Source organism: Hemitrygon akajei, chromosome 10 (genome assembly GCF_048418815.1).
Source record: "Hemitrygon akajei chromosome 10, sHemAka1.3, whole genome shotgun sequence".
Taxonomy (NCBI): Eukaryota; Metazoa; Chordata; class Chondrichthyes; order Myliobatiformes; family Dasyatidae; genus Hemitrygon; species Hemitrygon akajei.
Window position 1 is genome coordinate 124,572,400 of NC_133133.1, and position 23,986 is coordinate 124,596,385.

The window sequence follows — 23,986 nt, forward strand, 5'->3', positions numbered from 1 at the left end:
TTTACAAACATACCAGTTCCCACTCTGTCTCCTGGAAAAATGCTATTCCATGTCCTCAGTTCCTTCGTCTCTGCTGCATCTGTTCCCAGGATGAGGGTTTCCTTTCCAGGACATTGTCAAAGAATCTGGTTTCCCTTTCTTCACCATTGATGCTGCCCTCAACCACATCTCCTCAATTTCCCAGATATTCATGTTCACCCCATCTTCTCACTTCCTTAACAGGTATAGAGTTCCTCCTTTCCTCACCTCCCACCCCATGAGTCTCCGCATCCAATGTATCATTCTCCACAACTACTGCCACCTTCAAGGGGACCCAACCACCAAGCAGATCCTTACCCACTTTCTACTTCCCATGGGAATCGCTCCATGATTCCTTTGTCTATTCATCCCTCACCAATAGTCTAATCTCCCTCCTGGTGCATATCCCTGCCCATTTATCTCTACCTTCACATTCATTCAGAGCCCCAAACAGTCCTTCCAGGTGAGAAAGTTCTTCACCTGTGAATCTCTTCGGGGTTGTCTACTATATTCTGTGCTCCTGATGGAACCTCATTACTTGGGCAAGACCTAACATAAATTGCATTGCTGAGCACCTCCGCTCATCTGCAAAGAGCAATATTTCCTAGTGGCCAAGCATTTTAATTCCTATTGAGACAGGTTGGTCCATGGCCTGCTCTTCTGCAATGATGTGGCCACTCTCAGGTTGAAAGAGAAACACCTCAGAGTTCATCTAGATAACCTCCATCCTGATGGCATGAATTTCAAATTTCCCCTCCTTCACGCTTCCTCTATTCCACCACTCTAGCCTGTTACTGTACTTCTTCTCCAATCCTACCTATCACCTCCCCCTTGTTCTCCTCCTCCCCCCTTCCTCCCATGGTCTTCTCTCCCCTCCCATCAGAGTCTTTCTTCCCCAGCCCTTTGCCTCTTCCACCAATCTCCTCTCAGCTTCTTACTTCACTCCTTCCCCCACCCAGCTGGCTTCACCTACCACCTTCTAGCTTGTCCTCCTTATCCTCTCCCCATCTTTTTACTTTCACATCTTCCTCCTTCCTCTCCGGTCCTGATGAAGATTCTCAACCTGAAATATGAACTGTTTTATTCATTTCCATAGGTGTTGCCTGACCTGCTGACTTCCTCCAGCATTTTATGTGTGTTGCTTTGGATTTCCAGCATCTGCAGATTCTCTTGTGTATATATTTTTTTTACGCTTTTAACTCAATTTGTAACCAACACAGATGCCTTGTGCAGGAAGGCACAGAGTCGACTGTACTTCCTAAGAAGGTTGGCGTCATTCAATGTCTGTAGTGAGATGCTGAAGATGTTCTATAGGTCAGTTGTGGAGAGCGCCCTCTTCTTTGTGGTGGCGTGTTGGGGAGGAAGCATTAAGAAGAGGGACGCCTCACGTCTTAATAAGCTGGTAAGGAAGGCGGGCTCTGTCGTGGGCAAAGTACTGGAGAGTTTAACATCGGTAGCTGAGCGAAGGGCGTTGAGTAGGCTACGGTCAATTATGGATAACTCTGAACATCCTCTACATAGCACCATCCAGAGACAGAGAAGCAGTTTCAGCGACAGGTTACTATCGATGCAATGCTCCTCAGACAGGATGAAGAGGTCAATACTCCCCAATGCCATTAGGCTTTACAATTCTACCGCCAGGACTTAAGAACTTTTTAAAAGCTATTATTAATGCTTTTTGAGATAGTGATTTAGATGTATATCATTTTTTTTACTGAGTTAAGTATTGTATGTAATTAGTTTTGCTACAACAAGTGTATGGGACATTGGAAAAAAGTTGAATTTCCCCATGGGGATGAATAAAGTATCTATCTATCTATCTATCTATCTATCTATCTATCTATCTATCCAATGTTCCTGGAACCTGCCATCCTTCTAAGTGAGGAATCAGGAAGCTACCAATCTGCCTAGCCTAGTATTCAGCCGTGCCCCTACTTAGATGGTCAAAATAGCACTGGCTTGTGATGTCCATTGAAGCTGTAGTTCAATTTTAGCTGTTTTCATCATTTTTAGGGGGGTTGTGGGGATGGTTTTAGGGACAGAGAGGTAAGTTAGGGGTCAGGTTGCGTTTAGAGATTTAGGGACAGGGATGTGGAGGAACTAGAGGAATTAAAGGACAGGCCAAAATCTTAAGTCTCCGCTCTGCACTTAAAGGACAGCAACACAGACATGAAGTGTCCACAAACTGGGCCGCAACGTCAGACCTGGTATTGGCTGACAGACCAGTGTAGATGAAACCTGGTGTCTCCCCAAGGACCAGCAAATTGTCAGTGGGTTCTGGAGTTGGATTTCTATGTGGGCAGAAGGAATGAGGTCCACTGACCCTCTGGGTTCCTGAAACGGTGTTTGGGATCCCATCATCAGCTAGTCCAGAGTTTGAAGCTTAGTGTTCAGTGATCAGCAGGTCAAAGCTGAAGATCAAGGCCCGAGGATTGAATCACAAGATCAGAAATCGAGGCTCATTGGCCAGAGCCCTGAGTCTGTGAATCTCCACAAAACCTCTGGGGTAGTCAAAGTTCCAATGTCTGCTTGTCCATGTCCAAATCTGAGTTGAAGCTGGAGGCCAATAAAAAATGCTTGTCTTGGGGTTTGAAGACTGTGTATGTGTGTGAGTGGGAGGGAGGAAAAGGGATTGTTTTGCCTGTTGTTGTATTGCTTGTTGTGTTCTGTTTTGTTACGCTTGCTATTCCGCTGAGCATTGTAGGCATTCTCTGTTGATGTCTGGATACATGTGGTACACTCCGCTGTTTTGGGTGTTAACAGAAACAATGCATTACACTGTATAGTTTGGTGTACACGAGGTAAATAAACTTGAGTCTTGGATCTAGTGTCCCTGTGGATGACACGTTAATGTTAATGTTTAATGTTTTAAAGGCAGTGTCTCAGCAAGTTGCAGAGAAATCCAGAAGACAAAGGAAGTGCAGAGGGACGGAGAGTACCTGCTAAACATCAAAGGCAAACTCATAAAGGTAATGGGTCTTCTAGTGAATGGCAGGGCCCTGGGGAGAGGGAGAGTTGCAGAATGGAGGGATGGAGTGAAAGGTCCCTAAAAGAAGCATCAGAGATGGACAGGGTGGTGAAGATGCCTCTTAGCACACTGGCCTTTGCAATTCAAGGCAGTGAGTACAGAATAAAAATTGGGAGGTCATGGTACAGTTGTACGTGACATTAGTGAGAGCACACTCAGTGTTGTGTTCGGTTTTCTTTGCTCACCATGGGCAAGGTGATATCAAACTGAACACAATATAGAAATGACTTATGAGGGACTGAATTATAGGGAAAGCTTGGACAGGCTAGGACTTCACTCCTTGGAAGTGTACAAAATGAGAAGCATAGATAGTGTGAATGCACACAGTCTTTTTCCTGGGGTTGGGGTATCAAGAATTCGAAGGAGCTCTGAGGAAGAGCCACAGCCCAGAATGTCGACTGTCTGCTCTCCTTCAAAGGTGCTGTCTGACCTGCTGAGTTCCTCCAGCATCTTGTGTGTGTTGCTGAATATTTCCAGCATCTGGAGAATATCTTGTGTTTCAGAGCTAGAAGGCACAGGGTTAAGGTGAGATAGGAAAGTTTAAATAGAATCTTGAGGGGCAACATTCTCACACAGAGGGTTGTCATATATAGAACGAGGTGTCAGAGGAAATGGTTGAGGCAAGTATAATAACAGTCGGATGGGTACATGGATAGTAAGTGTTTAGATGGCTGTGGGCCAAACGCTGGTAAATGAGACCAGATAGATGGGCTTTGTGGCTGGCACAGACCAGTAGGGCCAAATGTCCTATTACCATGCTTTATAAGTCTCTACAAACTGATCACTGTTCACTCAGAATCAGGAATGAATGTCATTATATTAATGGCTTGACTTCCAGGTATACTGTGCAGGAATGCATTCTGATTATCCTCGGGAATATGTAACACTATCCAGTGGAGAGGCAGACAATTATTCTGAAGTTTATGGATACAGGTAAGTTTTTGTCTGATTTACTGGCAAAATGTCACCTCACTCTGTAATCTGAGTGTTTTGGATATCCTCCCAGTTGGGACAAAGGAAGAGCAAACAGGCATTTGGAGTACTTCCTTTCACTTATCTAGGATGATGCAAACCCTTTTTTACCAACTAACATTAAAATACACCTCTTGCATCACAGAAAAATGCAAGTTATTGACACATGTACCAAAGTACAGTGAAAATACTGTCCTGCATTATGTTCATACTGATCCACTCATTGCAAAAGTGTATTAATATAATACAGAAAAACGATAAGAGTGCAGAATAAAGTGTTACACTTACAGAGAAAATGAAACGGTGCACTAAAGAGATCATGCAATATTTCTTTAATTTAAATACAATGGATTCCAGTTAACTGGGCAGCTGCTCATTTGGGACAACTCTTAAAGAACAAAAACTAATTGAGAAAATTGCCAAGATTCCCTTCGTTTATTTGGGATACTATGCCGCTCAATTGGGGCATTAGCCTTGCTGAACAGTTTCCAACTAGCGTCATTTGCGCGCACGTGAATGGTCGTTAGACGCTACACTGTACTTAAAGCGAACAGTTTTGAAATAGCATGTGTTTGTGTTCAAAAGCAGTGATTTTTGTCACTGGCAGCTGGAGAAAAATAAGCAGTAAAGCAATTCAGAGCTGTTTTGCTCACTGCGGTTTCAAGCATTCACATTTGGAGATGCCAGAAATGGCCTGAAGCGAAAATGAAACAATTCCACTACTTCAGAAAGTCAGGAACTATGAAGAATTTGAAAGTATCGACAATCATCTTGAATGGTACAATGAAAATGAAGATTTGGAGGATCGTTGATAACATTGTATGAAGGCAGTTCATTGTCTGCACTAGGTGCTCCTGATTTTGTTCATTTATGGTCTATCAAAAGAACACGGCAGCATACACTGAATGAATTCCTCCATCGATAACTATTAGGAAATAATACACAGTTTTATATGTAGTTCTGTAGTACTATTTGTAGTGTTCTAATTTGTTCCGTATTTCCTTTAAAGACATGACTTGTTACTCAGCTTGTCTTGTTTATACCTTTTTAACTACTCTCATGAAAATTCAGTTAATTGGGATGCTCTCTTAATTGGGCCAAAATGTACTAGTTTGCTATGTCCAGAACCCACAGTATATACATTTCTTATTTTAGTTCATTGTACCGCTGCCATGAAATAACAGATTTAATGACGTATTTCAGTGATCGTAAAGCTGACTCTGATTCTAATTCTGATTATCTGATATTAATGTCGTCGTTTGACCGCAGCAAGAACAGATTCTATAAGTGACATTGTAGAGGAATGCATGCTTGGCAGTCCAGCAGTGTGGTTGCATGTGAGAACTGAATTGCACAGTTTGGTCCTGAGCACCATCTCCTAAGTGGTACTGGCCTCCCTTCAGCCTATCAACTGGAAGCCAGCCTTCCTGTAGCACAACATCCCCTGGTCCATAACTTTGCTGTCTCCAGAGTTCACTGTGGCAGCCTCCTTCATTCTATAGCATAGGAAGTGCAGATCAACCTGAACTGCTACCCCTCACCATCCTAACTCATGTTTAATTATACATAGTGCCCACTGGTTAGCATAGACAAGATGGGCCAAAAGGCCAGCTTCCTTGATCTCTCTGGCATCATTTTCCAGTGGCCTGATATCTAATCTCACCTCTCGTTTACAATTTACATACAAGGGGTGATTGATATGTTCATGGCCTAAGGTAGAATGAGTCCATTTTAGAAAACCTAGCACATTTATTTTTCAACAGAGCCCCCTCCTACATTTATACACTTAGCCCAGCGGTCGTGGAGCATATGGATCTTGGACCTCCAGAAAGTGTCCACAGCAGGGGTGATTGATAAGTTTGTGGCCTAAGGTAGCATGAGTTATACAGCTCTCATTACATGCACATGCAGTTCATCTCTTTGAGTGATTATGCTGAAAGTTTGAAGTTGATAACTTATCCCCTGCTACCTTACACCACAAACTTATCAATCACCCCTGATGAGTTATTAACTGATGAGTTATTAGATGTAGGAAGGGTCTATGTGAAAAATAAACGTGCTAGGTTTTCTAAAATTGACTCCTTCTGCCTTAGGCCATGAACTTATCAATCACCGCTCGTATGTCACCAAAGACCCCAGCAAATTAATACAAATGTACTGTGGAGAGCATTCTGACAGTTTGCATCACAACCAGTTAAAGCAAACAATGCATTTCACTGTACGCTTCGATGTGCACACGATAAACAAACTTGAATCTTGATTTTGGACCTTGAATTTTGTGCTGGTACAGAGGTACCAGTGCACAGGATTGAAAAAGGCTGAGGGGGGTTGTAGACTCAGCCAGCTCCATCACGGGCACAGACCTCCCCACCATCAAAAGCATCTTCTAAAGGCGGCACCCATCCTGAAGGACTCTCACTACCCAGGCCATGCCTTCTTCTCATTACTACCATCAGGGAAGAGGTACAGGAACTTCAAGACACACACTGAACCTTTTTGAAACAGCTTCTTCCCTTCCAGTGCAACATAGCATGCCCACAACTTATTAACTAACAAGATGTACAAACGTATTTGAAATGTGGAAGGAGGCTGGAGCAGTCACAGGGAGAACATACAAACTCCTTACAGACAGTGGCGGGAATCAAGCTCCGATTGGTGATTGCCAGTGATGTATCGCTGTTGTGCTAACTGCTACACTGCGTGGTTGTTGTGTGTAAATTGGCGGCTCAGGCATCCAAAGAACTTCACCGTTAAGAACTTGCTCTTCTTTCATTGAAGTTTGATTTGACGTTGGTAGCCCTACCATAATACCATTGGCGGGTGTGGTTGTTTTCATCTAACAGATTATAATCGGGAATTTGGCCTGAGACATTGTCATGACATCATCGCTCAAGAGCATGTGTGTGTGTGTGTGTGTGTGTGTGTGTGTGTGTGTGTGTGTGTGTGTGTGTGTGTGTGTGTGTGTGTGTGTGTGCGCGCGTGTGTGTGTGTGTGTGTGTGTGTGAGTGCGTGTGTGTGTGTGTGAGTGTGTGTGTGTGTGTGTGTGTGTGTGTGTGTGTGTGAGAAAGAGTGTGTGTGTGTGTGTGTGTGCGTGTGTGTATGAGTCTGTGTGTGTGAGTGTGTATGTGTGTGAGAGAGAGAGTGTGTGTGTGTGTATGTGTGTGTGTGTGTGTGTGTGTGTGTGTGTGTGAGAGAGTGTGTGTGTGTGTGTGTGTGTGTGTGCGTGTGTGTGTGCGTGTGTGTGTGTGCGTGCGTGTGTGTGTGCGCGTGTGTGTGTGTGTGTGTGCATTCCACTCAAGCACCGAGTTGGAAGTGCTGGAGGAACTTAGCAAGTCAGGCAGCATCAATGGAGGGGATTAAACAGTGTTCCAGGCCAAGACCTTCCATCAGGGGTGAAATGGCTTGGGTGGGTGAGGAAGAGCTTTAGTCATTGTGGTAGTATACCATCCCAGGGGGCCATATGAGAGGCAGCAGTGTGAATGTAACAGAACTTTACGGAGAGCATTGACTATCAATGTAAAGAATGAAAAGGCATTGCATGGCTTATACTTGTAAATAATTGTTATTATGAATAAAGTTTACTTTGAGAAAAAAGGAGTGGAATTAACAGCTGACTGAAGTATCGACTGTTTATTCCTTTCCATAGTTGCTGCCTGAACTGCTGAGTTCCTCCAGCATTTTGTTGTGCTGCTCAAGATATCCAGCATCTGAAGAATATTTCGCATTACTGCTGTCTCATGAGATAGATTATGTCATTTATAAAAGCCCTGAATTATTCCAAATGCAAAGGTCAGCTGATGGCCAGAACATCGGTGGGGCAGGAGAAAGATTGCTAACAGTTGTTTCTGCTTCAGGCTGAGAAACCCTTATGAATGTCCTTATAATGGACACAGAAGAAAGGACTGCTCCTGCAGGAATGATTACCTGGCAGCAGGATACACAGTGTTTCGAAGAATACGGATTGACATCAGCTCAATGCGTGTCATAAGTAAGTACTTTGCTCATCAAACATATTGCTGGAAAATCTATTGTTTTACAGGATGGAGGAAAGACCAAGCAGAAAGCAATGGATTGGAAATAATTTCTGAAACGGCAGGCAGGTGTTATTTTTCATGAAGGGAAGTTTGATTAAACGGTGTAAAATATAACCAGCTAAGATGGGGATAGGTTCAAAGGAGATGGGCAAGTCAAGTTATTTTACACAGAGACTGGTGGATGCTTGAAATACGCTACTGGAGGAGGTGATGAAGTCAGATGCAATAAATGCATTCAAGAGGCTCTTAAATAGGCACATATAAAAGGTAGAACATAGAACAGTACAGCACAGCACAAGTTCTTTGGCCCATAATGTTCTGTTGACCTTTTAAACTACTCTAAAATCAATCAAACCTTTCCTTCCCACATAGCTCTCCATTTTTCTATCATCCATGTACCTACATGAGAGTTTCTTAAATATCCCAAATGTATCTGCCTCCAATATTGCATTCCACACAGACACACACGCACCACTCTCTGTGTTAAAATAGGAGGGGTGATTGGTAAGTTCATGGCCTAAGGTAGAAGGAGTCAATTTTAGAAAACCTAGCACATTTATTTTTCAACATAGTCCCCTCCTACATTTACACACTTAGTCCAGCGGTCGTGGAGCATACGGGTCTTGGACCTCCAGAAAGTAGCCACAGCATAGGTGATTGATAAGTTTGTGGCCTAAGGTAGAAGGAGTCTATTTTAGAAAATCTAGCACATTTATTTTTCCTACATTTACACACTTGGTCCAGCGGTCGTGGAGCACATGGATCCTTCTTTGTAGAAGTCGGCGTCTTGGACCTCCAGAAAGTGGTCCACAGCAGGGGTGATTGATAAGTCATGGCCTAAGGTAGAAGGAGATGAGTTATTAACTTCAAACTTTCTGCATGATCACTCAAAGAGTTGAACTGCATGTGCACGTAACGAGAGCTGTATATCTCCTTCTACCTTAGGCCACAAACTTATCAATCACCCCTCGTATATACCCCTGACATCCTCCTTATACTTTCCTCCATTCATCTTAAAATTATACCCGGGTATTAGCCACTTCCACCCTGAGAAAAGGTCTCTGGCTGTCAACGTACAGATTTTAGAGGAATTATGGACGTCAGCAGGCAGATGGGATTTAATTACTAGTTTAATCAGTGCAGCACCACATTGTGGAGTGAAAGACCTGCTCCTGGCCTGCACTCTTCTATGTTCTATGTGCTATAATTGGTGGAGTGTAGTGGTGCCTGAAATAATTGCCTCCCCTTGTAACTCACTGGCTAAAGAGTGAAGGAAGTCATTTGTATATTGTGGAAGCAGTGTGGGAAGAAATGGAGAGCTGGGGAGTGGGATTAGTCTGAATGGTTTCGTCCTGCTGCCGTGAACATGATGGACTGAGTGACCTTCTTTGTCAAGAATTTTGATGGTCACAGATCTAGTAGCAGTGTTTTTAATAACAAACATAGCTTGCCACCCCTGCTGAATTAATGAGAGACAAAAAGGTGTGAGTACTGTAAAAGGTGGTGGGTGCTGCAAGGATTACAGCTGCTTTCAACGTGAAATTAGGAAGTGCATTACACGACCTTGTGACACAAAAAATGTTTTACAGCCAATAAACTTATAAAATATAATCACTGCTCTACATAATGTTGTCGATTTGCGTCATATCCTGGAGCCCACAACATGATAAGAACATGTTTCAGTGTTTAAAGAAATTGCTCATAGTCTGTGGTTGTTACTGGAGGTGGGGAGCAGTGCTGGCCTTCCTCACTGTTCCTCCATGGTGGAGATCTTGCCAAGTACCTAAACCAGCAGGTGATGAAGGAATAATGAAGTTACGTGATATTAAGAAGGTGTTATCCTAATATTCCTTTCATAGAATCACAAAGCACAATAGAACAGAAACACCTTCAGCCCATCTAGTCTGTGCCAGCCTGGTCTTCTGCCTAAACCTACCTGCACTTGGATTATTGCCCTCCATAACCCTTGCCATCCATGTACCTATCCAAACTCCTCTCAAATGTTACACTCAAATCCATATCCACCACTTATGCTGGCAGCTTGTTCTGCAGCTATCATGCCCTCTGAGTGAAGATGTTCTCCCTCATGTTCCCTTGAATTCTCCATTTTCACCCTAAGTCTATAACCTCTAATTGTAGTCTCAGCCAACCTGGGGAGAAAATGCTTGCATACATTCACACTATCATTACCCCTCATAATTGTGTGTGTGCCTCAGTAAGATCGCCACTCATTCTCCTGCACTCCAAGGAATAAGGTCCGAACATATTCAATCTTTCCCTACAACTCAAGTCTTCACATCCTGGCAAGATCCGTGTCAATTTTCTCAGTATTCTTTCAAGCTTATTGATACCTTTCTTGTAAGTAGGTGACCAGAACTGTACACAAAACTCCAAATATGGCCTCACCAACCTTGGAAATAATCAGTAGTTCAGACAGGGTGAGAAGAGAAAGAGAGTTAATATTTCAGTAGAAAGACCTAACATCAGGTTTGATAACCGGAATTATCCAAGTGGAGAATGGGACTACCTTGGGTCTGAATGTCATAATGGCTTTAAGAGGTTTTTTTTAGCTACATTTGTCCAAGCAAGTGGAGGTTAATCAGTCATACTCCTGAGTTATAGATGGTGGTAACATTCTGTGGAATGAGGAGGAGAAGGGCACACAGTCTTTGACTTGCTCTGCATACCTGCTAGCTTGGATTGTTTCTCAGGGCTGGTTTCTCCCAGAAATTTGACATTAGGTTCTCTAACACTGGCCAAGCAAAGTGGTTGGACTTTCTGCCTGTCGATTGTCGTCGGTGGTCAGTGCCTGGCACTTGCGTATCCAGTTATTTCTCACCACCATCCACCATAGCTGCCATAGGGTGCCGATCAGAACTGCTGCCTTCTCTGAGGAGCCAAACAATGTGAAATTATGAGCAAACTTAGCTCCCAATGGAAGGATGGAGGATAAGCTTTATTTGTTGAATACATTTACATGTATCAGGAATTTGCTGTGGTGTGTTGGTCAGGGAGTGACCAGCAACATAAAACAACAATATTCATAAAGAACATAAAGTATAAAGTCAGAGGTTATATACATAAATACTGTACATAAATGCCAGCATGTACATTATTTACAATGTAAACAGCATTCTAAAACATGGTTTAAAGTATTCACAGCGCAATGCAGTGATGGGGCGATAGATAGAGGGTGGCAGGGTCCAACTAGGATGGTTGCTCAGAATAACTGTCCAGGGGAAGAAACTTTGAAACTGGTATTAAGTGTTTGCTTTAATAACCTTATAGTGTGTTCCAGAAGAGTGCTTTTGGAAAAGGCAGCTTGCAGGGTGGGTGGTGTCTGCAATGATTTTTCTCACCCACTTCTTTGTGGTGGACACATACAAATCCTGCCGAGTTGGTAGACTGCAGAGACGATGACCTGTTCTGCTGACCTGCCAGTTCACTGCAGTTTTTGCAAATTGTGAGAGGATGCTTAACCAAACCAGATAGTGATGTTTGATGTGAGGATGCGCTCTATGATGGCAGTGTAGAACTGCACCCGTATATTCTGAGTAAGGTGGTATTTTACCATCTTGGAAGAAAGTCATTGATGGACTCCCTCCTGAAGACAGTGTACTGTGCCAGAGAGCCTCTAGAAGCTGAAGGATTAGAATACATTCCAAGTTTCTCTCCAGCCAGTGGTAACTTTTTTTCTCTGACTTTGAGTTAGTTAGTTTTTCAGGAATACTTCTTGCCTATTCATTCACTCACTCTCTGCAGGCTCTCTGCGTTCTCCTCACTACTCATCCTCTGTCATCAGCAGACCTGGAAAGTGGGGACATAGCCTTGAGACAAGGTCTTGAACTGAAATGTTGACCATCTCTCGGCCTCCATAGGTGCTGCTTGACCCGTTCAGTTACCCCAGTTTTTCCGCTACAAAACTGAGAAAGTTGTCCTTGTACCAACTCTTGACAGAAGTGGGCAGCTACAAGCTTACTGTACCTGTGAATTCAGCTCTTTGGTAGGTGTTTGAACAAATGAGAACAAGAGCTCTCACTGATGAAACCTACATTGACTTAGGGGAGTGTGTCACTAGTCATCAAGTGCCACGTATAATCACTACAGACAGTCTCTTTGGGCTTGCCCTCACAAGTCCTTTCTCACCACCTGGATGTTACCTTTGGACCTGGTCAAAGTGTTATGGGGCCACAGTCTCATGGATATTTCTGGTCAAGATGGAGTAGGGGCAGCTCTTTGGGCAAGGGAGGGTGGAAAGCAGTAGTCAATAGTTTATTTTTCCTTATCTGAATGTCTCTGGCATCAGTAAATGTTGAGGATACACACAGCCATGTTCTTCCATCTATGCTGCCTCTTGTGGTGGCCTGCCCAGAAACTGAAAACAAGCAAATTGACTGTGGAGTTGATATGTTGTTCAAAAGGTTTGATTCTCCACGCTCTCCAGCTTGCTCAGCTTTGTAACCAGATTTGTTGTTGATGGAAAGAGTTAAGAGAGCTGAGAAGAAGGTGCGAAGAGTGCAATGGGTCTAGATGGACTGAGTGGGGGACAAGAAATTGACAGATGAGGGAAAGTGTGAGGTTATCAAATTTGGAAGGAAGAATGAAAAAAAAAGCAAAGGAAAATATTATTAAGCAGAGTAAGACTGCAAAAGTTGCAGTACAAGAGGATCTGAGGGTCTCCAAATATGAAGCACTCAGATGCAAGTCATTGGGAAGAGGAATGAAACATTAGAATTGATTCAAACAGAATGGAGTGTAAAAGTGGAGAATTTTAACGCAGGTGAGACTACACTTGGGAGTATTGGGGACAGGTTGGTATTCTTATTTAATATTTGATGGAGATTTTCTAATCTCCATCAGCGTCACCATTACCTGCTCCACCACCTCACATCAACCCCTTAGGTGACCCGTACCTGCCTGCACTGACGTGCGAAGAGAAGTGGACCAGGTAGTACAGACTCTGATGGAGATTAGAAGAATAAGAGGTCATCTTATCAAAATATAAGATTCAGAGGGGGAATGACAGGGTGAATCCTGATGTTTTTTTTTACCCTAATGAGGGTACGGGAGCAACATGGTGTAAGTATAAAGGGTACCAATGTTAAACGGAGGTGAAGAAGAATGTGTTCTCTCGGCGGATGGTGAATTTTTCAAATCGTGTACCCCAAAGGGCTGTGGCACCTGCAACATTAAGCTCATTCTGTATGGAGATTGATGAACATTTGAAATACAAGGGAGTTGCGGGTTTGGTGGGGAGGGAGGAGGGGTAGATCAGGAGGGAGGTGTTTTGGCCAAGATTGGATCAGCCAACATACTTTGAATAGGGGAATAATCTCAATGGCTCAAACGGCCTCCTCCTGCTCCATTTTTTAATGTTCTAATGATTGACGTAAAGTCCCTTACGAGAAGGAAGAGTAGTTTTTAGGGAGCTGGACAGGGTGTTCCATAGCTGGAATTCACATCTCACTGGAGTCTCATCTCACATCAGTTGAGCCACAGCTACTGGACGTGGCAATTTCACTGTTAACAGTCCCACTCATTAAAGGATCTGCAATGCTTCCTCAGCTTCACATAGGCACGTGAACCTCAGATGTGTGTTTAGGACTCCAGAATGCACGGCCAGACTGAGAGAACAGTGGTGTCACCACACAGAACACATTCCAGCTGTCAATGTTGCTGACGCTGAGAAAATTAAAATAAAAATCCAGACAATGCTCCATGTTCAATCCATATTCTAGGATTGCAAACGGAACCTACAGCTACCAAATCCCAACAGTTTTGGGATCCCCTCACATATTCCTTCCCCAAACTTCACGTGTGCCCCATGAAGTACCGTCTTTCATCACCTCCTCCAGCTTATTCATCCTGATCACCTATGTCACATCTTTACACCTCCTTCTGGTCCATACTTTCTGGTCTGTCAGCATGGCATCAACATCTCTGGTCCCATTACTCTGGGCACTGGCGCTCTCCAGGGCCGTGTGCTCAGCCCGCTGCTCTTCACACTGCTGACGCACGACTGTGTCGCAGGATCCAGCTCAAACCGTGTCATCAGGTTTATGGATGACACAACAGCGGTTGGCCTCATCAACAACGATGATGAGTCGGAGTACAGAGAGGAAGTGGAGTGGCTGGTGGACTGGTGTGAGAAGAACAACCTAAGCCTGAATGTGGAAAAAACTAAGGAATTATTGTGGACTTCAGGAAAGTGCAGATGAATCGTCCCCTTTTGCACGTACATGGCTCCTCCGTAGAGAGAGTTAAGTGCGCCAAGTTCCTGGGAGTTCACTTCACAGACAACCTCACCTGGTCCCTCAATATTACCTCCTTGAAAAAGAACGGACAGTAGTGCCTCCATTTCCTGAGGAGATTGAGACAAGTGAGGCTCCCCACTTGCCTTCCTAAGTTATTGTGTGTGATTTGTAATACTGTGCTTTCCATCCTGGTTCAGAGAAACGTTGTCTTCTTTGGCAGTATACGCGTATTTTGAAAAATGCCAGCAAACTTGATTTGGCTTAACAGGGCTCTGGGGTAATCTCTTGTAGCCATTGGAATATTGTCCCAGATGTTCCTGGTTTACACAATGGAGCTGGGGAGGGGGGAGTGGGGAGGTGGATGAGGGAGAGAGTGCGACAGCAGAAGGGGAAAGAGTGGGTAAGGAGGCAAGAAGGGAGAGGAGGGAGAGGAAGTGAGGGAGGCAAAGTCAAAGCAAATTTATTAACAAGGTACATGTACATCACCATATAAATCCCTGAGGTTCATTTTCTTGTGGCGTTCACAGTAAAATAAAGAAATATAATTCAATTTATGCAAAACTATACATAATCTAAGACTGACAGGCAATGTGCAAAAGAAGATGCATCGTACAATTAAAAAATAAATAAATAACGCTCGGCTTATCCATCTATCGTGTTGTTTACTATTCATTTACTAAGATGAAGGAGATGGGTAGAGAAAACTGAAGGGGAAAGAAGAGATTTCCAACATTTCTGTTACCAGGACTAACATCATCACCCATCCCAGCCTTTCCCTGGGTGCTGTTCAGCCATCCTTTGGGCTTAGAGATCCCCAGTGGCAGTAACCACATTTAAAACTTAGATTGCCTGTTAATACATTAATTTGGACTTGTGTAAATCTACACCCCAAATCTAAATGGGCGCAAGTCCAATATTGAAGAAGTCTAATATTGTCAGCTGTGAAAGCACCCCTCGCCCATCACCACCAGTTATGTGAGAGTTATACGGTGACTGGATGTTGCTGAGGGTCCGCACTAATTAACCCTAGGGCTTGGTCACAGAGGATACGAGGATCTACCTTTGTCACTGGGGATGGTGAGGGCTGTAGGCACAGAACAGGCTGGGCAAATTCCTTTCCCGGAACTATTTTGAATTAAGCAAATATTATCAATTATTTCTGACTTTTCTTCTTTAAGTTTGGTTTTGGTATGGCTTTATTATTGTCACATGTACAGTGAAGAACACTGGAGACGCTGGAAATCCAGAAAAAAAGAACACAAAATGCTGAAGGAACTCAGCAGGTTGGGCATCATCCATGGAAAGGAATAAACAGTCGAACTTCTGAGATTCTCCAGCAATTTTGTATGTGTTTACAGTGAAAAGCTTGTCTTGCATACTGTTCATACAGATCAAATCATTAGACAGTGCATTGAGACAGAGGAAGGTAAAACCGTAAACCCAGAATAAAATGCAAAAACTACAGAGTAAGAGCAGTGTGGGTAAATGAAGTGCAACATCATAACGGGATAGATTGTGAGGCCAAGTTATCTATTTTGTACAGGAGTCTGATAACAGTGAGATAGAAGTTGTCCTTGAGCCTGGTGGTATGTGCTTTCAGGTGTTTGAATCATCTGCACTATGGGAGAGGGGAGATTAAAGAACATTTCTGGGTGTGGTCTTTGATTATATTGGCTGCTTTACTGAGGCAGTGGGAAGTGTAGACACAATCCATAGAGGGGAGGTTTGTTTCTGTGGCATGCTGAGCTGCGTCCACAACTCTCTGCATTTTCTTGTGGTCACATGCAGAGCAATTACCATAATCAAGCCTCAATAACTTAAAATTTAAAATAATTGAAAAGAAAGCAGATAATTTGAATACACTTTGAATGCAGGACGTTCAGATGATGCAGGGCCTACGTGGAACATCGATCACAGATGATGCCTGGCCTGCTGTCCCTTCAGCAGTTTGTACCATGCTTCGGATCAGTCTCTCATATCCCCAACTGCTCTCAGCGGCCCTCTTGGCTTTCATAGACGGCAAAACTCATGGTAGGAGACTTAACTTCTCAGAGTCAGTCAAGGGGTATGGGAATTGGGGTAAACTCTTGCTGCGTGCCCCTGGGGTTATTGTCATGGATGGAGGGAGCCCAGGATGTCAACATTTAAGAGAAGTTTAACTACATGGACCTGAGAGGTATGGAGGGCTATGGTCCAAGTGCAGGATGATGGGATTAGGCAGTTCAGCACAGACTAGATGGGCTGAAGGGCCAGTTCCCGTGCCATAGTGTTATTGACCCATGATCTATGTCACTGGTTAGTGGGGCTAATTCTTCCATCTGTTACCTGTATGGTGGGAGTGAGTAAAGGCCAGGGTTTCCAATAAGACTGAGCCCAGTACTGAGGAAGGGTGTATTTACGATAGAGGAGGTTCACAGGGAATAAATCTGTTTACTACAAGTAGAGATTTTTAGCTGTGTTAAACTTGAATTCTCAGCGGTCTCAGACCCTGTGCTATTTCCTCGGCTGGGCTTTTCAGCTCTGCTTTATTGGAGCCACAGGATTCGAACTTCCCTTGGGGAAGCCTGGCAACTGGTTGAGCTGACCTTGCACCAACTCTCACCAGCCCCTTCTCAGACATTCCTGTCGCAGCCGCGGTGTTTGTCTGCCAGCACTCGGCATCCAGGAGCACGGCAAAACTATGCTGCTCATGTGTTACACTCCTTCTGCAACATAATGGCTTCAAGATGGTCCGGGGATTACGCAGATGCTCAGAACTGCACTGCGCTGTAACTTTCCAGCCAAAGCAGCTTTTTTTTTTGCTAATTAGGAGGCATTCATCCGACCAAATTAAATTTGCAGAATAAAGACTAATCATTTCCCTCAAAAAGGGCCAAAAATTCTTATAGAGTCTTGCAGCTCTATCAGCTTGCAGAATGATTATAGAACAATATACATAAGGGATACTGCAGATGCTGGAAATCGACAGCAATACACACAAAATGCTCGAGGAACTCAACGGGTCCAGGAATAAACAGTTGACAGTTTGGTCCAAGACCTTTCATCAGGACTGGAAAAGAAAGGAGAAGAAGACAGAACAGGAAGGTGGGGAAGAAATACAAATTAGAAGGTAAAAGGTGAAGTCAGATGGGTGGTGGAAGAGAGGGGGGGATGAAGTGAGAAGCTGGGAGGTGATAGGTGGAAAAGGTAAAGAGCACAAGAAGAAGAAGGAATCTGATAGGAGAGGAAGTGAACCACAGGAGAAAGGGCGGCACTGTGGGGAAATGATGGGCAGATGAGGAGAGGCAAAGAGGTAAGAGGAAAGCCGGAGTGGAGGATAGAAGAGGGAAGAGGGGGGAATTATTGGAAGTTAGAGAAATCGATGTTAATCAGGTTGAAGGCTACCCAGACCAGAAGATGAGGTGTTGTTCCTCTAAGCGGGCTCCTTGAGGCAGGAGAGGAAGCCACGGACTGACATCTCAGAATGGAAGTGGGGATGGAATTAAAATAGTTGACCAATGGGAAATTTGGCTTGTGGCAGATGGAAGATGTTCAACAAAGCTGTCCCCCCAATCTATGTCAGCTCTCACCAATACTGAGGAGGCTGGAGCAGGAGCACCAGATACAGTCGGCAACCCCAAAACATTTGCAGGTGAAGACTTACCTCACCAGGAAGGACTGTTTGGGGCCCATTTGCTGCTGTTGGCATGAAACCGCAAAGAGTTGTGGACACACAGAAACCAGCCCCCACTCTATGGACAATGCACACAAAATGCTGGTGGAAGGACAAAGGGTCTCGGCCCGAAACGTCGACAAGTGCTTCTCCTTACAGATGCTGCCTGGCCTGCTGTGTTCCACCAGCATTTTGTGTGTGTTGTTTGAATTTCCAGCATCTGCAGATTTCCTCGTGTTTGCCCACTCTATGGATTCTGTCCACATTTCAGTAAAGCAGCCAGCATTACAAAAGATGTCACCCACTCTGCATATTCTCTCTACCCTTCTCCCATCAGGTAGAAGTTACAGAAGTCTATAAGCACATATCACCAGGCTCAAGGACAGCTTCTATCCCACTGTTATAAAACCATTGAATGGTTCCAGAGTATGATAAGATGGACTCTGGATCTCACTGTCTACAGCATTATGATCTTGCACCTTACTGTTACCTGCACTGCACATTCGCTGTAGCTGTGACACTTCATTCTGTATTGTTATTATTTTACCTTGTTCTGCCTCAGTGCACTGGGTAATGAACTGATCTGAATGAACAGTATGCAAGACAAACTTCTCACTGCATCTCAGTACATGTGGCAACAACAAACCAAATCGGATTCCATAAGGCCATAAAACCTTAAAAATAGAATTAGATTTAGGCCATTTGGCCCATTGAGTTTATTCAACCATTTGATCATGGCTGATTTATGGCCCCATTCTCCTGCCCCCTCCGGGTAACATTTGACAGGGTGTAAAATATTAATCAAACACCAATGAAGAGTCTATCAACCTCCACTTAAAACCTACCCAATGATTTGGCCTCCACAACAAAGAGTGTCTATACATAAGGTGATTGACAGGAAATGATAAAGTTAGTGGTGGTAGGGGAGAGGTGTGATGGGATGTGTTAATGGGTGGAGGCGATGATCAGCCTTACTGCTTGGGGAAAGTACCTGATTTTTGAGTTCTGGTGGTCCTGGTGTAGATGCTGTGCAGCCTCTTCTATGATGGGAGTGGGACAAGCAGTCCAGAACAGGGTGGGTATTTTTCACGATGTTACTGACTGTACATTTCTCTGAATGTTTTCCATCTGCCACTTCTCTGCCCATTCTCCTAATCGATCGAATTCCTTCTGAAGACTCCTTGTTTCCTCAAACACCACCTTCCCTTTCACCTATCTTCATATTGTCTGCAAACTTCGCCACAAAGCCCTCAAATCCATCATCCAGATCATTAACAAATTACATGAAAAGACGTAGTCCCAAGTACGACCCTGCAGAATGCAACTAGTCACCAGCAGCCGATCAGAAAAGGCCCCCTTTATTCCCACTTGTTGCACGCTGCCAGTCAGCCAATCTTCTATCCATCTTTAAATACTATGATATAATATCATAGACTCCATGAACAGGGACCGTACTGTGACGGACAGGAGGGCTCTCCAACCACTAGTTAAAACTGCCCACAGCTTCACCAGCACTAGCCTACCCACCATCAAGGACAGAACGACCATAAAACACAGGAGGAGAATTACGCCATTCAGCCCATCGAGTCTGCTCCACCATTCTACCATGGCTGATGTATTATCCCTCCACACAGCAGTCCATGGCAATGAATTCCACAGATTCATCTCCCTCGGGCTAAAGAAATTTCTTCTCATTTCTGTTCTAAGTAGATATCCCTCTATGCTAAGGCTGGGCCTTTTGGTTTTAGTCTTTCCCACTATATGAAACATACCCTCCGCAACAACTCTATCTAGTCCTTGCAATGTTCGATAGGTTTTAATGAGATCCCTGCTCATTGTTCTGGACTCCAGTGAGCACAGGCCCAGGGCCATCATATGCTTCTTCATGCATTAATTCTTTCCTTCCCAGAATCATTCTCATGAGCTTCCTCTGGACCTTCTCCAATGCCAGCACATCCTTTATTAGGGGCCCTAAACTGCAGCCTGACCAATGCCTTATAAAGCCTCAGCATTACATCCTTGCTCTTGTATTCTAGTCCTCTTGAAACAAATGCAAACAATGCATTTGCCTTCCTTACCACTGACTCTACCTGCAAGATAACCTACTAAGTTCCTCTGCACTTCCTTACACTGTATTCCACCTACCACTTATTTGTGATTTCCCCAAACTGTATAAGTCCTTGCTTCCTGAACAGTACCTGCTCCTCCACCTATCTTTGTATCATCCGCAAACCTGGCCAAAAAGCTGTCAATTCCTCCGTCCAAATCATTGACATATAACGTGAAAAGAAGAGGTCCCAACAGTGACTCCTAGTCACCACTAGTCACCAGCAGCCAACCAGGAAAAGCCTCCTTTGTTCCTATTCTTTGCCTCCTGCCAATCAGCTAATCTTCTATCCATGCTAGTATCTCTCCTGTAATACCATGGGCTCTTATCTTGTTAAGCAGCCTCAAGTTGTCACCTTGTCAAAGGCCCTCTGAAAATTCCAATAAACAGCTTCCACTGACTATCTCATGTTTTTCCTGCCTCAAAGAATTCCAGCAGACTTGTTGGGCAAGATTCCCCCTTAAGGAAACCATGAAGACTTTGGCCAATTCTATCATATGCCTCCAAGTACCCCAAAGCCTCGTCCTTAATAATATACTCCAACATCTTTACAACCACTGAAGTCAGGCTAACTGGCCAATAATTTCTTTTCTTCTGCCTGTCTCCATTCTTAAAGAGTGGAGTGACATTTGCAATTTTCCGTTCTCTGAAACCATTCCAGAATATAGTGATGTTTGAAAAATCATTATTAATGCCTCCACAGTCTCTTCAACTACCTCCTTTAGAATCCTGGGGTGTAGCCCTTCAGGTCCAGGTGACTTATTTACCTTCAGACCTTTCTGTTTCCCAAGCTTCTTCTCCTTACTAGTAGTAACAATCATTTCTGTCCCCAGACACTCTCGCATTTCTGTAATTCTGCTGGTATCTTTCACAGTGAAAACTGACACAAAATACTAATTAAGTTTGTCTATCATTTCTTTGTCTCCCATTACTACCTCCCCAGCATCATTTTCCAGCTGTTCCATATCCACTCACTTCTCTTTTACGCTTTATATATCTAAAAAATTATTTTACCATCCTCTTTTATATTATTGGCTAGTTTACCCTGATAATTCATCTTTTCTCTGCTTATGGCATTTTAGTAGCCTTCTGTAATTTTTTTTAAAACTTCCCAGTGCTCTACCTTCCCACTATTTTTTGCTATATTATGTGCCCTCTCTTTGGCTTTTATATTATCTTTGACTTCCCTTGTCTGCCACTGTTGCCTCATTTTCCCGTTTGAATGCTTCTTCATCTTTGGGATGTATCTTTCCCGTGCCTTCCAAATTTCCCCAGAAACTCCTGCCATTACTGTTCTGTCATTATTCTTGCTAATGTCCCTTTACAATCAACTTTGGACAGCTTCTCTCTCATGCCTCTGAAATTCCCTTTATTCCACTGTAATACTGATGCATCTGATTTTAGTTTCTGCTTCTCAAACTGCAGGATGAATTCTATCATATTATGATCATGGGCTCCTAAGGGTTTCTTTACCTTAAGCTCCCTAATCATATCTGGGTGATTACTTAACATCCAATCCAGAACGCCTGCCTCCTGCACCAACTCTCCAGCCACATATTCATGTGCCAGATATCCTATTCTTGCCTTCACTGGCATGTGCATAAGCAGCAATCCAGAGATTATTACACTGGTGGTCCTGCTTTTCAGCTTTCTGCCTAACTCCCTATATTCCCTCTTCAGGACCCCTTTCCTTTTCCTATCTATGTTGTTGGTAGCAATATGTATCATTTCTTCCAGCTGTTTATCCTCCCCCTTTGGAATGCCATGGACCTGATCCGAGACATCCCTGACTCTGGCACCTGGGAGGCAACATACCATCTGGTTATCTCTTTCACGTCCACAGAATCTGCTGTCAGCTCCTCTACTTATGGAATCCCCTATCACTACTGCACTCCTCTTCTCCCTTTCGCTTCTGACGCACAGAGCCAGTCTCAGTGCCAGAGAGGTTACTGCAGCTTCCCCCAGCAGAACATATCCTCCCCCCCCCCACCCCAACGTTATCCAAAGCAAGAATAATAAGTATATTATCATTGAATGGAATGGCCACAGGGTTACTCTGCACTGCCTGTCTCTTCCCTTTCTCTCTCCTGACAGTTATCTTCCACCTGCAACTTAGGAGTGATCACATTCCTGTAGCTCCTATCTGTCACCTCCTCATTTTCCCATATGAGCACTAGTTATGTACTTACAGGAAAAAAATCTTACTCAAAATTTACTTAGGACTTCTGCTTACACTTGCCCAAGCCTGTTCTCACCTAAGTCTGTTGAGCCAAAACCTGACCTCTGTTCATTCAGAAAACAGCCACTCCGCTTACACCTCTCGTCTATTTATTGGATCCGCGCTCATTGCAGTCTGCCAAAAGCACCCAAGCTCTTTTTAAACCTTGCACTGCATCACCATTTAATGACCTCTTGCACTGTTCTTGTTTCATGAATGCTGCTTATTCTCAGCTCCTCGAACAATACAGACCTGTACACGGTAGAGGTTTCTGCATCAACATAAGATATTTCCTCCTTCGTCCCGAGTATCATTACCCCTGCCTCAAGGCTGCAAGGAACTCACATTAGCTACGGCTAACTTTTTTCACATATTGAAGTTTTTGCTTCCATTTAGCTGTCCCACTGGGTTAGTGTCAGGTTCTCCTTTGCGGTCCCTGATCAGTCAGGTCCTGCAAGACGCGAGGATTTGGTTTTAAACACTAAGAGCTGTCAGTACATGGAATACTTCCAATATAACTCGGAGTCCTGCCATGTGCAGAAGTTCGCTGATGACACAGCCATAGTGGGGTGTGTCAGGAATGGACAGGAGGAGGAGTATAGGAAACTGATACAGGACTTTGTGATATGGTGCAACTCAAACTACCTGCGTCTCAATATCACCAAGACCAAGGAGATGGTGGTGGACTTTAGGAGATCTAGGCCTCATATGGAGCCAGAGATCATTAATGGAGAATGTGTGGAGCAGGTTAAGACCTACAAGTATCTGGGAGTACAGTTAGACGAGAAGCTAGACTGGACTGCCAACACAGATGCCTTGTGCAGGAAGGCACAGAGTCGACTGTACTTCCTTAGAAGGTTGGCGTCATTCAATGTCTGTAGTGAGATGCTGAAGATGTTCTATAGGTCAGTTGTGGAGAGCGCCCTCTTCTTTGTGGTGGCGTGTTGGGGAGGAAGCATTAAGAAGAGGGACGCCTCACGTCTTAATAAGCTGGTAAGGAAGGCGGGCTCTGTCGTGGGCAAAGTACTGGAGAGTTTAACATCGGTAGCTGAGCGAAGGGCGCTGAGTAGGCTACGGTCAATTATGGAAAACTCTGAACATCCTCTACATAGCACCATCCAGAGACAGAGAAGCAGTTTCAGCGACAGGTTACTATCGATGCAATGCTCCTCAGACAGGATGAAGAGGTCAATACTCCCCAATGCCATTAGGCTTTACAATTCAACCGCCAGGACTTAAGAACTTTTTAAAAGCTATTATTAATGCTTTTTGAGATAGTGATTTAGATGCATATCATATTTTTTACTGAGTTAAGTATTGTATGTAATTAGTTTTGCTACAACAAGTGTATGGGACATTGGAAAAAAAGTTGAATTTCCCCATGGGGATGAATAAAGTATCTATCTATCTATCTATCTATCTATCTATCTATCTATCTATCTAGTTCACGAGATTCCGTAGTCATAATGTCACAAGAGCAGAAAATGGCTAAACTTTGAAAAAGCGTAAAACAGAGTGATGAAGGAGTGCAGGGGGGTGCAAGTGTTCTTGGCAGGAAAGTCAAAGTAAATTTATTTTCACAGTATATGCAGGATACGTTACCATTCCGTTTCTTTGCAGGCATTTACAGAATATAAAGAAATGCAATAGAATTCAGGAAAAAAATACACAAATAAGGACTAAGAAATAAAGAAACAACCTCT

General features: G+C 43.8%; 1 protein-coding gene across 2 annotated transcripts in view; it reads left to right on the top strand.

Moving 5' to 3' along the window:
- Positions 1-23,986, top strand: part of LOC140734642 (A disintegrin and metalloproteinase with thrombospondin motifs 20-like) — a 536,409-nt gene that overhangs the window by 484,650 nt on the left and 27,773 nt on the right. For both annotated transcript variants that reach the window (XM_073058884.1, XM_073058885.1), the window contains 3 exons: positions 2,893-2,987; positions 3,885-3,979; positions 7,873-8,006. In XM_073058884.1, the coding sequence (XP_072914985.1) occupies positions 2,893-2,987; positions 3,885-3,979; positions 7,873-8,006 (324 nt within the window). The remainder of the gene's footprint in view (positions 1-2,892; positions 2,988-3,884; positions 3,980-7,872; positions 8,007-23,986) is intronic.